At 45.0% G+C, this 18,913-nt stretch overlaps 2 protein-coding genes across 4 annotated transcripts in view; one reads left to right on the top strand and one right to left on the bottom strand.

The window, feature by feature from the left end:
* The window catches only part of LOC120048605 (cell adhesion molecule 4-like), a 752,359-nt gene that overhangs the window by 302,224 nt on the left and 431,222 nt on the right, over positions 1-18,913 (bottom strand). The gene's annotated exons all lie outside the window — the stretch shown is intronic.
* LOC120048587 (chromodomain-helicase-DNA-binding protein 4-like) overlaps positions 1-18,913 on the top strand; it is a 49,305-nt gene that overhangs the window by 27,776 nt on the left and 2,616 nt on the right. The window contains exons 14-40 of one of the 3 annotated variants that reach the window (XM_038994678.1): positions 3,074-3,205; positions 3,430-3,529; positions 3,645-3,836; positions 4,344-4,544; positions 4,697-4,834; positions 6,643-6,764; positions 6,904-7,077; positions 7,366-7,507; positions 7,755-7,886; positions 7,960-8,077; positions 8,232-8,356; positions 8,445-8,537; positions 8,634-8,775; positions 8,975-9,150; positions 11,084-11,261; positions 11,831-11,917; positions 14,828-14,919; positions 15,134-15,267; positions 15,432-15,576; positions 15,702-15,858; positions 16,042-16,145; positions 16,242-16,479; positions 16,571-16,627; positions 16,704-16,871; positions 17,011-17,119; positions 17,570-17,702; positions 17,940-18,135. In XM_038994678.1, the coding sequence (XP_038850606.1) occupies positions 3,074-3,205; positions 3,430-3,529; positions 3,645-3,836; positions 4,344-4,544; positions 4,697-4,834; positions 6,643-6,764; positions 6,904-7,077; positions 7,366-7,507; positions 7,755-7,886; positions 7,960-8,077; positions 8,232-8,356; positions 8,445-8,537; positions 8,634-8,775; positions 8,975-9,150; positions 11,084-11,261; positions 11,831-11,917; positions 14,828-14,919; positions 15,134-15,267; positions 15,432-15,576; positions 15,702-15,858; positions 16,042-16,145; positions 16,242-16,479; positions 16,571-16,627; positions 16,704-16,871; positions 17,011-17,119; positions 17,570-17,702; positions 17,940-18,135 (3,785 nt within the window). Of the gene's footprint in view, positions 1-3,073; positions 3,206-3,429; positions 3,530-3,644; positions 3,837-4,343; positions 4,545-4,696; positions 4,835-6,642; positions 6,765-6,903; positions 7,078-7,365; positions 7,508-7,754; positions 7,887-7,959; positions 8,078-8,231; positions 8,357-8,444; positions 8,538-8,633; positions 8,776-8,974; positions 9,151-11,083; positions 11,274-11,827; positions 11,918-14,827; positions 14,920-15,133; positions 15,268-15,431; positions 15,577-15,701; positions 15,859-16,041; positions 16,146-16,241; positions 16,480-16,570; positions 16,628-16,703; positions 16,872-17,010; positions 17,120-17,569; positions 17,703-17,939; positions 18,136-18,913 lie in introns of all 3 variants that reach the window. The other 2 variants (XM_038994676.1, XM_038994675.1) reach the window with 2 other exon arrangements.

Here is an 18,913-nt window from a genome sequence, read left to right as displayed (position 1 = left end):
ACACACACACACACACACACACACACCTGGGATACACACCTGGGATGAAAACGCTAACACACACACACACACACACCTGGGATACAAACGCTAACACACACACACCTGGGATACACACCTGGGATACAAACGCTAACACAAACACACCTGGGGTACACACGCTAACACACACACACACACCTGGGATACACACGCTAACACACACATACCTGGGATACACACGCTAACACACACACACCGGGGATACACACGCTAACACACACACACCTGGGATACACACGCTAACACACACACATACCTGGGATACACACGCTAACACACACACACCGGGGATACACACGCTAACACACACACACACCTGGGATACACACCTGGGATACAAACGCTAACACACACACACACACCTGGCATACACACGCTAACACACACACACACACCTGGCATACACACGCTAACACACACACTCACACCTGGGATACACACGCTAACACACACACACACACACCTGGGATACACACGCTAACACACACACACACACACACCTGGGATACACACGCTAACACACACACACACACACCTGGGATACACACGCTAACACACACACACACACCTGGGATACACACGCTAACACACACACCTGGGATACACACGCTAACACACACACCTGGGATATACACGCTAACACACACACGCACACCTGGGATACACACGCTAACACACACACGCACACCTGGGATACACACGCTAACACGCACACCTGGGATACACACGCTAACACACACACGCACACCTGGGATACACACGCTAACACACACGCACACCTGGGATACACACGCTAACACACACACACACACCTGGGATACACACGCTAACACACACACACACCTGGGATACACACGCTAACACACACACACACACCTGGGGTACACACGCTAACACACACACACACACCTGGGGTACACACGCTAACACACACACACACCTGGGGTACACACGCTAACACACACACAACTGGAATACACACGCTAACACACACACACCTGGGGTACACACGCTAACACACACACCTGGGATACACACACACCTGGGATACACACGCTAACACACACACCTGGGATACAAACGCTAACACACACACACAACTGGGGTGCACACGCTAACACACACACACACCTGGGATGCACACGCTAACACACACACACACACACCTGGGATGCACACGCTAACACACACACACACACACACACACACCTGGGATACACACGCTAACACACACACACACACCTGGGATACAAACGCTAACACACACACACCTGGGATACACACCTGGGATACACACGCTAACACATACACACACACACCTGGGATACACACGCTAACACACACACACACACCTGGGATACACACGCTAACACACACACCTGGGATACAAACGCTAACACACACACACACCTGGGATACACACGCTAACACACACACACACACACACACACACACCTGGGATACACACCTAGGATACAAACGCTAACACACACACACCTGGGATACACACCTGGGATACAAACGCTAACACACACACACCTGGGGTACACACGCTAACACACACACACACACCTGGGGTACACACGCTAACACACACACACACACACACACACCTGGGATACAAACGCTAACACACACACACACACCTGGGATACACACGCTAACACACACACACACCTGGGATACACACCTGGCATACACACGCTAACACACACACACACACCTGGCATACACACGCTAACACACACACACACACCTGGCATACACACGCTAACACACACACTCACACCTTGGATACACACGCTAACACACACACACACACACACCTGGGATACACACGCTAACACACACACACACACACACACACACACCTGGGATACACACGCTAACACACACACACACACACACCTGGGATACACACGCTAACACACACACACACACACACCTGGGATACACACGCTAACACACACACACACACCTGGGATACACATGCTAACACACACACTCACACCTGGGATACACACGCTAACACACACACTCACACCTGGGATACACACGCTAACACACACACTCACACCTGGGATACACACGCTAACACACACACACACACACACACACACCTGGGATACACACGCTAACACACACACACACACCTGGGATACACACCTGGCATACACACGCTAACACACACACACACACCTGGCATACACACGCTAACACACACACACACACCTGGCATACACACGCAAACACACACACTCACACCTGGGATACACACGCTAACACACACACACACACACCAACACACACACAACTGGGGTACACACGCTAACACACACACCTGGGATACAAACGTTAACACACACACACAACTGGGGTGCACACGCTAACACACACACACACCTGGGATACACACGCTAACACACACACACACACACACACACACCCTGGGATACACACCTGGGATGAAAACGCTAACACACACACACCTGGGATACAAACGCTAACACACACACACCTTGGATACAAACGCTAACACACACACACCTGGGATACACACGCTAACACACACACACACCTGGGATACACACCTGGGATACAAACGCTAACACACACACACCTGGGATACACACCTGGGATACAAACGCTAACACACACACACCTGGGATACACACGCTAACACACACACACACACACCTGGGATACACACCTGGGATACACACGCTAACACACACACACCTGGGATACACACGCTAACAAACACACACCTGGGATACACACCTAGGATACACACGCTAACACACACACACACACACACACACACCTGGGATTCACACGCTAACACAACACAGCATAGGTAACATACTACCACCTAACACAGGCGTGTCAAAGCCAGTTCTGTAAAGGAAATGGCTGTTTATTTGTTGTAAAAATTGCAATAATTTGTTTAACACCTCTGCATCCTATTTGTATCAATACAGATGTAAACCATAATATCATCATTCTCCTTCCCCTCTCCTCCTCTCTCCAGTGTGGATAAGAAGAACAACGTGCACTTCCTGATCAAGTGGAGGGATCTGGCCTACGACCAGGCCTCCTGGGAGAGTGAGGAGATGGACATCCCAGAGTACGACCAATACAAGCAGACCTACTGGAACCACAGGTGCACACACACACACACACACACACACACACACACACACACACACACACACACACACACACACACACACACACACAAAAACATGCACATACTCACCCATGCATGCACACAAAACTCTGACATTTCTGCCTATATCAACCTAGAGTAACCTGAAGCAATAATCTAATCCTCTTCATGTCTTCCATCTTTCTCTACCTACCAACTCTTCCATCTCTCTCTCTCAGAGAGTTGATGTTGGGAGATGAGGGCAGGCCTGGTAAGAAGCTGAAGAAGATAGCTAAAGTGAAGAAGAGTGAGAAACCCCCTGCTAACCCTGTGGTGGATGTAAGTACGGCTACTTCCTTGTTCCTTTTCATGTGAATCTTCCAAATCTCCCATTCACATTGATTCATGTTTCTGTGATGTAAATGAAGATGTTTATCTTCCACTTCCCCTCCAGCCCACCATCAAGTTTGACCATCAGCCAGACTACCTGGACACTACACGGGGAACGCTGCACCCCTACCAGCTGGAGGGTCTCAACTGGCTGCGTTTCTCCTGGGCTCAGGCCACTGACACTATACTGGCTGATGAGATGGGTCTAGGCAAGACTGTCCAGACCGCTGTCTTCCTCTACTCACTCTACAAAGAGGTGTGTTGTTAGGGTCTGTATTGGGGTCTGTGTGTGCTGGATAGGCAAAAGGATGTGGTCATCTGATTCCACAGCGATGTGTTTCAGCGTGTGTGTGTGTGTGTGTGTGTGTGTGTGTGTGAGTGAGATATATATATATATAGAGTATATATATATAGTGTTTGTGTCTCTCGTCCAGTCTGCTTTCCCTTGTAAATAATTTCAGTAGGGGTTCTGCCAAACCTTGGACAAACAATAAAACCGCCCATCAAAGGGAACTAGTCCAAAAAGAGGGACTCTGTCCTAAAGGCAGGCTGGGACAAATACAAGCAAAAGTCCACCTAGTCTTATCAGAAGGCTAGGTTGAGTTATTACCCAACTGCTAAATACCTAGCGACGTGAATGATCAGTCCAGTGTTAGGGGATAAGGGCAGAGCATCTAAATCGGACTTAGGCACTTCTCTTTTCTGATTGACCTGAAGTGTTTTACTCACTCACCTATTAACCCCTGACCTTCCACCTCTCCAGGGTCATTCAAAGGGCCCGTTCCTGGTGAGCGCCCCCCTGTCCACCATCATTAACTGGGAGAGAGAGTTTGAGTTGTGGGCCCCGGACATGTACGTGGTGACCTACGTAGGAGACAAGGACAGCAGAGCCGTCATCAGAGAGAACGAGTTCTCCTTCGAGGGCAATGCCATCCGGGGGGGCAAGAAGGCCTCTAAGATGAAGGTGAGAGACGAGTGGGATGGGAGGATGGGGAAAGACTGATAAGGTGCGGTCATGGTTGTTATTGTTGTTGATTTTTTTCTATCTCCCTCATTGTATCTTTATTGTTACCCCCTAATCCTCTGCCCCCTCCCTCTCTCTCTGTCCCCCTGCAGAAAGACTCATCCGTGAAGTTCCATGTTCTGCTGACGTCCTATGAGCTGATCACTATAGACCAGGCTGTGCTGGGCTCCATAGACTGGGCCTGTCTGGTGGTGGATGAGGCCCACAGGCTGAAGAACAACCAGTCAAAGGTCAGACACACACCAGTACCATAACCATTATAGTCTTAACCAGTACCATAATCATTACAGTCATGACCAGTACCGTAACCATTATAGTCATAACCATTATAGTCATAACCATTATAGTCATGACCAGTACCATAACCATTACAGTCATAACCTTTATAGTCATAACCAGTACCATAACCATTATAGTCATAACCAGTACCATAACCATTACAGTCATAACCAGTACCATAACCATTATAGTCTTAACCATTATAGTCATAACCATTATAGTCATGACCAGTACCATAACCATTATAGTCATAACCATTATAGTCATAACCAGTACCATAACCATTATAGTCATAACCAGTACCATAACCATTATAGTCATAACCAGTTCCATAACCATTATAGTCATAACCAGTACCATAACCATTAGTCATAACCAGTACCATAACCATTAGTCATAACCAGTACCATAACCATTATAGTCATAACCAGTACCATAACCATTAGTCATAACCAGTACCATAACCATTAGTCATAACCAGTACCATAACCATTATAGTCATAACCAGTACCATAACCATTAGTCATAACCAGTACCATAACCATTATAGCCATAACCAGTACCATAACCATTATAGTCATAATCATTATAGTCATAACCAGTACCATAACCATTATAGTCATAACCATTATAGTCATAACCAGTACCATAACCATTATAGTCATAACCAGTACCATAACCATTATAGTCATAACCAGTACCATAACCATTATAGTCTTAACCATTATAGTCATAAGAAGTACCATAACCATTATAGTCATAACCAGTACCATAACCATTATAGTCTTAACCATTATAGTCATAACCAGTACCATAACCATTATAGTCATAACCAGTACCATAACCATTATAGTCATAACCAGTACCATAACCATTATAGTCTTAACCATTATAGTCATAACCAGTACCATAACCATTATAGTCATAACCAGTACCTTAACCATTATAATCATAACCAGTACCATAACCATTATAGTCATAACCATTATAGCCATAACCTTTATAGTCATAATCAGTACCATAACCTTTATAGTCATAACCAGTACCATAACCATTATAGTCATAACCATTACCATAACCATTATAGTCATAACCAGTACCATAACCATTATAGCCATAACCTTTATAGTCATAACCAGTACCATAACCATTATAGTCATAACCAGTACCATAATCATTATAGTCATAACCAGTACCATAACCATTATAGTCATAACCATTATAGTCATAAGAAGTACCATAACCATTATAGTCATAACCATTATAGTCATAAGAAGTACCATAACCATTATAGTCATAATCATTATAGTCATAACCAGTACCATAACCATTATAGTCATAACCATTATAGTCATAACCAGTACCATAACATTATAGTCATAACCAGTTTCATAACCATTATAGTCATAACCATTACCATAACCATTATAGCCATAACCAGTACCATAACCATTATAGTCATAACCATTATAGTCATAACCAGTACCATAACCATTATAGTCATAACCAGTACCATAACCATTATAGTCGTAACCATTATAGTCATACCCAGTACCATAACCATTATAGTCATACCCAGTACCATAACCATTATAGTCATAACCAGTACCATAATCATTATAGTATGACATATCCTTGCATACTGAATACAGTGTTTATTAGTATAGTTATGGTTATAACCAGTCAAAGATGAGAGATCACCCTGTTTTGTGAAGAGGACAGCTGAAGTATAAAACGCTGTCTCTCTCTCTCTGTGTAGTTCTTTAGGATTCTGAATAACTACCCTCTCCAGCACAAGCTGCTGCTGACTGGTACACCTCTACAGAACAACCTGGAGGAACTCTTCCACCTGCTCAACTTCCTCACCCCAGTGAGATTCAAGTCAGTATGCCTACACTACTGTGTGTGTGTGTGTGGGAGTGCTGCTATTACTTAGTGTTTTGTAGTCCTGAAGTTTCTTTTTGAACAAATCCAAAAACAATAACAAAAGTCCCCTATTCTCTCCCTCTCTGCTCTGCAGTAACCTAGAGGGGTTCCTGGAAGAGTTTGCTGACATCGCCAAAGAAGACCAGATCAAGAAGTTGCATGACATGCTGGGACCACACATGCTCAGGAGACTGAAGGCCGACGTCTTCAAACACATGCCCACCAAGACAGAGCTCATCCTACGAGTGGAGCTCAGCCCCATGCAGAAGTAAGTGATGAGGAGGACGAGGGGAGGGTGGGGAGGATGGTGGTAGCAATCAAATCAAATTGGATTCGTCACGTACACAGTTTACAGCAGGTCTAAAAGGTGCAGTGAAATGCTTACTTGCTATCTCCCTCAACAGTGCAGTACAATCAGTGCTAGCACATGCTAATGAGAGGAGAAGTATAGAGAATAAGGAAATAGAGGATTGAATGTCAGTAGTGTAGTGTTGCAGAAGTCTCATGTTGGATTCTATTTCTTGTTTTCTGGTATTAATTGAATTGTGTGATGCAGGAAGTACTACAAGTTCATCTTGACGCGTAACTTTGACGCCCTGAACACCCGCGGAGGAGGAAACCAAGTGTCCCTGCTCAACGTGGTCATGGACCTCAAGAAGTGTTGCAACCACCCCTACCTCTTTCCCGGAGCCGCAATGGTACGATCCCAACCCATTCTCTGAGACGTGGGCCATACCATTGATTCGGTGCTTGAAGGAGGGCATCAATCTGTGTGTTTGTATACGAGAAAATGTTGTCTTGAATGTATATGATTTTGTTGGTTATATTTCTAAACCTAACAGACTAAACAGAATGTGTTAAGATGCTTTGATCTGAATGCAGTCTGCTTGATGATGAGCTTTAATTAATGAATTGACTGATGTTTGATTGATTGATCTCCTGCAGGAGGCGCCAAAGATTCCAAACGGAATGTACGAGGGCAGTGCCCTCACAAGGGCTTCTGGGAAACTGACTCTGCTGCAAAAGATGATGGTTAAACTCAAGGAGGGAGGACATAGAGTGCTCGTCTTCTCTCAGGTACACACACACACACACACACACACACACACACACACACACACACACACTAACTGTCTCTGTCTCCTGGTAGATGACTAAGATGTTGGACCTGCTGGAGGACTTCCTGGAGAACGAGGGTTATAAGTACGAGAGGATTGATGGAAGTGTAACGGGGGGCATGAGACAGGAGGCCATCGACCGCTTCAACGGTGAGACACACACGCATGGGTTCATGGATACACTAATGACAGCACAATTGGAACAGTAACTTTAACTTTGAAAAAATATGAAATGGAAGTAACTATTTGTCTTTTGTCTCCTCCCTCTTTCTCTCCCTTCCCCTCTATCTCTCTCTCTCCTCAGCTCCTGGCGCCCCTCAGTTTGCCTTCCTGCTCTCTACCAGAGCGGGAGGTTTGGGCATCAATCTGGCAACCGCCGACACCGTCGTCATCTACGACTCCGACTGGAACCCCCACAACGACATCCAGGTACACACACACACACACACACACGCACACGACGCACACCTCCTGCTCACCTCTCCTCTTCCAATCTCTTCCCCTCTCTTTCTCTCAGGCATTCAGCAGAGCTCACAGGATTGGTCAGAATAAGAAGGTTATGATCTACCGCTTCGTTACCAAGGCGTCTGTGGAAGAGAGGATCACTCAGGTAAACCCAGTATACCAAGGCCTACCAGACTCATACAGAGTGGTAGGTAAAAGACAGACACTAACTCTCCTCTCATCCTCCCCTCCTCTCCTCCAGGTGGCTAAGAAGAAGATGATGTTGACCCACCTGGTGGTACGTCCTGGGCTGGGCAGTAAGACAGGTTCCATGTCTAAACAGGAGCTGGATGACATCCTCAAGTTTGGAACAGAGGAGCTGTTCAAGGACGAGCTGGGAGAGGGTGAGTCACTAACTACTAACCATAACCAGATCAGTCCACTCCAAACAGGTAGTCATTCCCATTGTCGTGGGCCGTAATGTCCGCTGGTTTTCCTTCAAACTAACAACCTGGAAACTATGTGTGTGGCCTCTCCAGTCTTTCTTTCTTACACACTCTTTCATTGTACGCCACTCTCTTTCCTTGTCCCTTTCCGTCTCAGGGGACAACAAGGAGGATGACAGCCAGGTCATCCACTATGATGACAAGGCCATAGACAGACTGCTGGACAGGAACCAGGAGTCAGAGTCCACTGAGGACACAGAGATCCAGAGCATGAACGAGTACCTCAGCTCCTTCAAAGTGGCCCAATACGTCGTCAAGGACGAGGAGGAGGAGGTGTGTGTGTGTGAGAGATACTGTGGAAGGTGATGAACAGGAGAGATGACCCATAATTCTGAGTCTGTGTTATTACACTTGTATATGTTTGTATGCAAGTTCTTCCAACATTGCTAATCTGTGTGTGATTGTTTGTATACGTGTTATTCCGTCATTGCTAACCTGTGTGTGTTAGTTAGTATACGAGTTCTTCTATCATTGCTCACCTGTGTGTGTTAGTTAATATACGAGTTCTTCTATCATTGCTCACCTGTGTGTGTTAGTTAGTATACGAGTTCTTCTATCATTGCTCACCTGTGTGTGTTAGTTAGTATACGAGTTCTTCTATCATTGCTCACCTGTGTGTGTTAGTTAGTATACGAGTTCTTCTATCATTGCTCACCTGTGTGTGTTAGTTAGTATACGAGTTCTTCTATCATTGCTCACCTGTGTGTGTTAGTTAGTATACGAGTTCTTCTATCATTGCTCACCTGTGTGTGTTAGTTTGTATACGAGTTCTTCTATCATTGCTCACCTGTGTGTGTTAGTTAGTATACGTGTTCTTCTATCATTGCTCACCTGTGTGTGTTAGTTTGTATACGAGTTCTTCTATCATTGCTCACCTGTGTGTGTTAGTTAGTATACGAGTTCTTCTATCATTGCTCACCTGTGTGTGTTAGTTAGTATACGAGTTCTTCTATCATTGCTCACCTGTGTGTGTTAGTTAGTATACGAGTTCTTCTATCATTGCTCACCTGTGTGTGTTAGTTAGTATACGAGTTCTATCATTGCTCACCTGTGTGTGTTAGTTTGTATACGAGTTCTTCTATCATTGCTCACCTGTGTGTTAGTTAGTACACGAGTTCTTCTATCATTGCTCACCTGTGTGTGTTAGTTAGTATACGAGTTCTTCTATCATTGCTCACCTGTGTGTGTTAGTTTGTATACGAGTTCTTCTATCATTGCTCACCTGTGTGTGTTAGTTAGTATACGAGTTCTTCTATCATTGCTCACCTGTGTGTGTTAGTTAGTATACGAGTTCTTCTATCATTGCTCACCTGTGTGTGTTAGTTTGTATACGAGTTCTTCTATCATTGCTCACCTGTGTGTGTTAGTTAGTACACGAGTTCTTCTATCATTGCTCACCTGTGTGTGTTAGTTAGTATACGAGTTCTTCTATCATTGCTCACCTGTGTGTGTTAGTTAGTACACGAGTTCTTCTATCATTGCTCACCTGTGTGTGTTAGTTAGTATACGAGTTCTTCTATCATTGCTCACCTGTGTGTGTTAGTTAGTACACGAGTTCTTCTATCATTGCTCACCTGTGTGTGTTAGTTAGTACACGAGTTCTTCTATCATTGCTCACCTGTGTGTGTGTGTGTGTGTGTGTGTGTGTGTGTGTTAGTTAGTATATGAGTTCTTCCATTATTGCTAAGCTGTGTGTGTTAGTTAGTACACAAGTTCTTCCATCATTGCTAACCTGTGTGTGTGTGTTAGTATACGAGTTCTTCCGTTATTGCTAACCTGTGTGTGTGTTAGTTAGTATACAAGTTCTTCTATCATTGCTAACCTGTGTGTGTGTGTGTGCGTGCGTGCGTGCGTGCGTGCATACAGGTTCTTCCATCATTGCTAACCTGTGTGTGTGTTAGTTAGTATACGAGTTCTTCCATCATTGCTAAGCTGTGTGTGTGTTAGGTAGTATACGAGTTCTTCCATCATTGCTAACCTGTGTGTGTGTTAGTTAGTATACAAGTTCTTCTATCATTGCTAACCTGTGTGTGTGTGTGCGTGCGTGCGTGCGTGCGTGCGTGCGTGCGTGCATACAGGTTCTTCCATCATTGCTAACCTGTGTGTGTGTTAGGTAGTATACGAGTTCTTCCATCATTGCTAACCTGTGTGGGTGTGTTAGTATACGAGTCCTTCCATCATTGCTAACCTGTGTGTGTGTGTCCAGGAGGAGGAGGTGCAGCGTGAGGTGATTAAACAGGAGGAGTCAGTAGACCCAGACTACTGGGAGAAACTGCTGAGACACCACTATGAGCAGCAGCAGGAGGACCTGGCCCGTAACCTGGGAAAGGGCAAGAGGACCCGCAAGCCTGTCAACTACAACGACGGCTCTCAGGAGGAACGAGGTAGTAGACGGGGTACAGAACAGCGCTGCACAATGCAACCTTTTTTTACCTACTCTGTGTGTGTGGATGTGGACGTGTGTTTATGTGTGTGGTAGGTAGGGTGTGTGGGATAGGAGTGTGTATCTTTCATGTTATATTTGAGTGTGTGTTTGTGTTCGTACTACATGTTTGTCCATGTCCCATCTCTGTCCTCCTGTGTTTTTTAGGTGTTTCTAGTAGTATTCTATGATTAAGCATGGGCATGATGTTTCCTTCCTATGGTCTCAGTACTCTCTCCTATCTCTAACAAGATTGGGGTCAATTCCAATTCAGGAAGGGAATTGAAGTTCAATTCATGTTTGAAAAATGCCCATTGACAAGAAAGTGACCCCAACCTTGTTAATGACTTTGGTATTGACTAGTTTAGTTTTCTTGTGAAGTTGGTTGAAGTGAATTTCTGTCTATGTGATTGTATCTATTCTTCACTCTCTCTTCCTTCTCCCCTGAAAACAGAGCGGTCTGTGTCCTAAAACTCTCTGATTGGCTAATCCTTTCTCTTCCCCTCCCCTCTCTCTCCATTCTATAAGCAGATTGGCAGGAGGATCAGTCTGACAACAACTCAGATTACTCTGTGGCCTCAGAGGAGGGAGATGAGGACTTTGATGAGCGATCAGAAGGTAACAAACACTATTGTCATGAATTCATATTGGTTACAGTACATTCGGAAAGTATTCAGACCCATTCACTTTTTCCACATTTTGTTACGTTACAGCCTTATTCTAAAATAGTTTTTTTCCCTCATCAATCTACACACAATACCCCATAATGACAAAGCAAAACAGGTTTTTATTAATTTTAGCCAATTTATAAATAAAAAAAACTGAAATATCACATTTACATAACTATTCAACCCTTTGCTCAGTACTTTGTTGAAACACCTTTGGCAGCGATTACAGCCTTGAGTCTTCTTGGGTATGACGCTCCAAGTTTGGCACGCCTGTATTTGGGGAGTTTCTCCCATTCTTCTCTGCAGATTCTCTCAAGCTCTGTCAGGTTGGATGGGGAGCGTCGCTGCATGATCGGACTTGAACCCGATCATGAGAGACCTGGAAATAGCTGTGCAGCGATGCTCCCCGTCCAACCTTACATAGCTTGAGAGGATCTGCAGAGAAGAATGAGAGAAATGCTCCAAATACAGGTGTGCCAAGCTTGTAGCGTCATAACTAAGAAGACCCAAGGCTGTAATCGCTGCCAAAGGTGCTTCAACAAAGTACTGAGTAAAGGGTTGAATACTTAAGTAAATGTGATATTTCCATTTTTTATTTTTAATACATTTGCAAAAATTTCTACAAACCTGTTTTTGCTTTGTCATTATGGCATATTGTGTGTACATTGATGAGGGGGAAAAACAATTTAATCCGTTTTAGAACCAGGCTGAAATTTTAACAAAATATTGAAAAAGTGAAGGGGTCTGAATACTTTCCGAATGCACTGTATGAGTCTGTGTATGTGTCCATGCAAATAAATGAATCTCTGTATGTGCCAGTTCGAATTAGTGTTTGCTTGTGTGTTTTTATGCAAAGGACAGAATGTGAAAGAGTGTGCATTTGTGTGTGAGAATGAGCGCGAGAGAGAGCAACTGATTCTGTCAGCCAGTTGTAACAGGCCAATTAAATTATAATAATATGAAACTATTCCACACATCAAGTGTAAGTAAGCAGAAGCACAAACCCAATACTTAATGGCCAACGGCAGTTAGAAAGGGCGGTAAAGCACTGATACTGATACAGGTTTAGATATTTGTTCATCCCTCTAATAGTTAATTTAGAATTGGGGATAGAATAATCTGATTATAGATCTGTGGTTAAGGTCAGTTCTACCTGGAGTGTTACGAAGCTGTGTCCCATGCTAACGTCTTTCAAACGGCTGCTACAGATTATACAGAAACAGACTAACTCCTGCATCGACTTGTAAGACAGGGCAGCAAAATGTACAGAGTATATCAATTCTGTACAGTGAATCATCCATGTTCTTTTTGAGGATCTGTTAAAATTCTTATTTTGAATTTTATAGTGTGGTGCTCATACATAGAATTAGAATAAACTGTTGAAAGCACTTATGATGACATCTATTCTTTGAGTTTATGGATATCCAATCATTGTCAAGTCAATATTGTGGCCAACATGACATTTGGTTAAACTACACGTGTTTTGAAATGGAAGGGTTGCAGGTCAAATGCTGGTGTGGAATACCTTTTACTTTACATTGTTGGAACAGCGTTTCCATTGGTGAAATTCACACAAAAATCATCCAGGACATTTGTATTATGTAAGAAATACAATATATATTCTATATAAAGAAGCGTTTTGGTGGCAAAACAATAATTAATACGATGTTAGTCAGAAATGTGACATGCTGTGCTCTGCGTTCGAACCATTGATCTGTTGATTGAACGGCAGATGAGTTACCGATTGCGCCGCCGTGGTAAATATAAATAATAATGACTTCAGATTTCTCGTTGAGTGAGCGACTCTAAATCCTGTCATAATCGTAAATATTTCCATGCTAAACGGTAAACACGTTGACAGAAGATTAATCGGAAGATGTTCACTTGCCTCAGTTGACGTTCGCGTCACAGAACATTCAGAGCGGATTTTATTACAGCGCGACAGATACAGTAGCTACTCGCGGTTACGTTTTTCGTTATTGAGGTGTTCATTTCGATCATCCGCCCGTTTCAATTGCGACAGTCAGTGAGTGAGTGCTCTTTCAAGATCAGATATAGCGAGGAGTAGCTGCATGTACGCTAGCTACTAATTCAATTCAAAGGGCTTTATTGGCATGGTAAACATATGTTTACATTGCAAAAAGCAAGTGAAATAGATAATATACAAAAGTGAAATAAACAATAAAAAATGAACAGTAAACATTACACTCACAAAAGTTCCGATAGAATAGAGACATTTGAAATGTAATATTATGGCTACATACTGTGTTGTAACGATGTGCAAATAGTTAAAGTTAGCTATTAGCTAAATTTCGCCAATATCAGGGATGTATTCACTAGGAACAAAACGTGTAAGGACCTACCTGATTTTTTCCAATATAAATTATTTTTTTGTGCTTCATTGCAAACTGTTTACCATTTGCAACTGTTTGAGACCGTTTTCTGAGGTGTGAACTAATGATACACACAGTTTCCTCCTTGCACTGAGTTTTTCCAGCAAGTTCACTGATGATGCAGCAACAATGTATCAATGTATGTCTTTTTGAATCCCTTATCATGTCATATTTTATGGTATGCTATTTCAAATAGGTCTGTCTGCAACTTTTATCTGCAATTGGTTGTAAAAAAAATTGCAAAGGCTTTACCCCCGGTAGAGGGGTAAAATAGCACACAATTCCATGCTGTTTTGAGGGGTCATTCAATCAAAATCTCATATAGTGATGTAGGGAGTTTACCCCAACTCTATTGCCGGATGAATTGTGTGTGTCAGTACACATTAATATGTGTGTATTTTCTGTGTGTGGGTGTAGTGTGTGTGTGAGACTAACATGACATGACCTGTGTTTCTCCCTCCAACCAGCCAACTCCCGCAGGCCAAGCCGCAAGGGGCTGAGGAACGAAAGGGACAAACCGCTGCCCCCCCTGTTGGCCAGAGTGGGAGGCAACATTGAGGTCAGACTGCAGCTTCTATCAGTCTCTCTCACCATCTGTCACTCAAAAGAAAAATCGACATTGTCCTCTTCATATCTCCCTCTACAAGCAGTCTTTTCTTTCGCCATGTCTACTTCTGCCTGCACATTTTCCTCTCTCTCTTTACCACTTGTCTTTTGTCTCTTTCAGTGTGTATGTTGCTCTAACCCCCCCCCCTCCCCTCTCTCTCTCTCAGGTGTTGGGCTTCAATGCGCGCCAGAGGAAGGCATTCCTGAATGCAGTGATGCGCTATGGGATGCCTCCTCAGGATGCCTTCACCACCCAGTGGCTGGTCAGGGACCTCAGGGGGAAGTCTGAGAAAGAGTTCAAGTGAGTCTGTGTGTTAATGTCTATGGTCTATCTATTTGTGTGTGTGCAGTCTTTATGTGTGTGTGTGTGTTAATGTCTATGGTCTATCTATTTGTGTGTGTGCAGTCTTTATGTGTGTGTGTGTTCCCAGGGGTCCGTATAACAGTATTCTCTCTCCCTCTCAGGGCATATGTCTCTCTCTTCATGCGTCATCTCTGTGAGCCGGGGGCTGACGGAGCGGAGACCTTCGCTGACGGAGTTCCACGGGAGGGGTTGTCACGACAACATGTCCTTACTCGCATCGGCGTGATGTCATTGATCAGGAAGAAAGTAAGCAATGTCGTTTGTTTACATCATTTGGTATTTTTTCTGATCAGTCATTAGTGTTATCAGTTGATCATTTGTTGTTTTGTTTTCATTTAATTGATGTATGTATTGATTGTATTGATGTCCAGGTGCAGGAGTTTGAGCATGTGAACGGCCAGTGGTCCATGCCCTGGATGATGGAGCTGGAGGAGAACAGGAGGCTGGCAGCCATCGCTGCTGGAGAGGACGTCAAAACACCTTCTACTGGAACCCCCGCTGACACACAGCCCAACACCCCCGCCCCAGGTACACACACACACACACACACACACACACACACACACACACACACACACACACACACACACACACACACACACACACACACACACAGAGAGAGAGAGACAGCCAAACATCCCCGCCCCAGGTACACACACAGTAAAATGGAAATATACTCAATCATTCTCACGCTCTCTCTGTCGCAAACAGAGGACCTCACTAAGTCTGAAGACACTGGCAAGGAGACGGAGGTAAAGAAGGAGGGAGAGGTAGAAAAGGACGGCAGGGTGCACAGCAAGACAGAAGACCCAGAGGTGAACATTCTTTATTACATTATACTGCACCCTCCGCTCAGATTGTGATGTCATCCCAACACTACCTGAATCTTCACCCCTTTTTCCTCCTCACAGATTATTGAAATCCCAGACGAGATGGAAAAACGCTCTGAAAGGAAAGAGGCAGAGGGAGAGTCCTCCACCACAGAGAACGACAAAGAAAAGGACAAAGACACAGAAGAGAAGGAGGATAAAGAGACTGAAGAGAAGGAAACCCAAAAGGAGATGGTAGACAATGAGAAGGATTCCCCCACTGAGGTCAAAGGTGAAGGGTCAGAGGCCACAGCAGTGTCACAGGAGGCCAAGCCTAAAGGTCAGTCAGGAAAGTCAGGGTGACACAGATATTGTATTAAGGTCATGTCTCCTGTGGTTGTGACCCCTGACCTGTGTTCTCTCTGTTATAGTGGAGGAGAGCAAAGAGGAGAAGATGGACACCAGTTCTCCTGCACAGGACAAGAAAGGTAGGTTCTTCTGTTCCATACACACATTTACACACACACAAACATGGTGCTAACCCAGTATTCTTCCTCCCTTCAGAGCAAAAAGAGGAGAAAGATGGTTTGAAGACCGAGGAGTCTGGCAAGCTGCAGAATGGAGAGAACACTAAAGAAGGAGTGGCAGCAGCAGCGGTGAATGTGAGTGAGGAGAAGAAGAAGGCTACCAAGCAGAGGTTCATGTTCAACATCGCAGATGGAGGATTCACAGGTACACACACAGATCTAGGATCAGCTAACCCTCCCCAACTCCCTAACCTTAACTAGTAATCATTGGGAGGCAGGGGGATGCAAAACTGTCCTTTGTTCATTTTCAGTCTCTCTTAACATCTCTCTCTCTCTCTCTCCAGAGCTCCACTCTCTGTGGCAGAACGAGGAGAGGGCGGCGACCGTCACCAAGAAGACATTTGAGATCTGGCATCGTCGCCATGACTACTGGCTGCTGGCTGGCATCATACAGTATCCTTTCACTCTGTACCAACGTCTCTGTACCAACCTCACTCTGTACCAACCTCACTCTGTACCAACCTCACTCTGTACCAACGTCACTCTGTACCAACGTCACTCTGTACCAACGTCACTCTGTACCAACGTCACTCTGTACCAACGTCTATCTGTACCAACGTCTCTCTGTACCAACGTCTCTCTGTACCAACGTCTCTCTGTACCAACGTCTCTCTGTACCAACGTCTCTCTGTACCAACGTCACTCTGTACCAACGTCACTCTGCTAATCAAAGTGTGGAGGAGTAGGTTATTAGTTGGATCAGGTATGTTAGTGCAGGGCTGGAACTAAAACCTATAGGACCAGGGTTGGAGACCACTACGCTACTCAGCAGGATGACAGAGGTTTGGTGGGAGGACTGTGAATCATTATGATGTCATGACCTTTGACCGTGGCGCCTCTCAGACACGGTTACGCTCGCTGGCAGGATGTGCAGAGCGACGTGAAGTATGCTATCCTCAACGAGCCCTTCAAGGGGGAGATGAGCAGAGGAAACTTCCTGGAGATCAAGAACAAGTTCCTGGCCAGGAGGTTTAAGGTGCGCTGGGCTGGTGGGATGTTTCTGGCTGCTTCTGTCTATTGAACCACTCTCTGTGTTCTGTTGAGACATCCCTCTCTCCGACTCTCTTCCTTTCTGTTAATCACTCTGTTTACCTCTTCCCTCTCTCCTCCTGTCATATCCCTTCCTTCTCTCTCTCTGCCTCTCTCCTCCTCATATCCCTCTCTCATCTCTGTAACCCCCCCCCCCCCCCCCCCCCCCCCCCTCTGACTCTAGTTGTTGGAGCAGGCGTTGGTGATTGAGGAGCAGCTTCGCAGAGCAGCCTACCTGAACATGTCTGAGGACCCGGCCCACCCCTCCATGGCCCTCAACACCCGCTTCAGTGAGGTGGAGTGTCTGGCTGAGTCCCACCAACACCTCAGCAAGGAGTCCATGTCAGGGAACAAGCCTGCCAACGCAGTACTGCACAAAGGTAGGGTTCTGTCTTTACTATTGATTAAGTGATATATGACATGCTATTGTATCAAATCAATTCTCTGTCATTAATATTACCTGATTAAACTAATCATAGGAATGTAATTAACTAGGAAGTCGGGGCACCACGGAATGATGTTTATAGAGCTGTTGTCTTCCGAGTAAACTCTTAAAGACGTGGTAATCTTTTATATCAATAGTAGTCAATTACTCATCGTCACCTTATTCAGTCTCATCTGAACGTCGTAAAATTCTTTGTTATCTTCATGAACCCTGGCTAACAAGTTGAATCAGGGGTGGCGCAGTGGTCTAGGGCACTGCAGCGCTAGCTGTGCCACTAGAGACTCTGGTGCCACCAGGCTCTGTCAAAGCCGGCCGCGACCTGGAGGTCCGTGGGGCGACGCACAATTGGCCTAGCGTCGTCCGGGTTAGGGAGGGTTTGGCCGGTAGGGATATCCTTGTCTCATCGCGCACCAGCGACTCCTGTGGCGGGCCGGGCGCAGTGCGCGCTAACCAAGGTAGCTAGGTGCACAGTGTTTCCTCCGACACATTGGTGCGGCTGGCTTCCGGGTTGGAGGCGCGCTGTGTTAAGAAGCAGTGCGGCTTGGTTGGGTTGTGTTTCGGAGGACGCATGGTTTTCGACCTTCGTCTCTCCCGAGCCCGTACGGGAGTTGTAGCGATGAGACAAGATAGTAATTACTAACAATTGGTTACCATGAAATTGGGGAGAAAAGGGGGTAAAATTAAAATAAATAAATATATACGGATCATACATC

This window comes from Salvelinus namaycush, chromosome 5, assembly GCF_016432855.1.
Source record: "Salvelinus namaycush isolate Seneca chromosome 5, SaNama_1.0, whole genome shotgun sequence".
Classification (NCBI taxonomy): Eukaryota; Metazoa; Chordata; class Actinopteri; order Salmoniformes; family Salmonidae; genus Salvelinus; species Salvelinus namaycush.
This window is presented reverse-complemented; position numbering and strand designations above follow the sequence as displayed.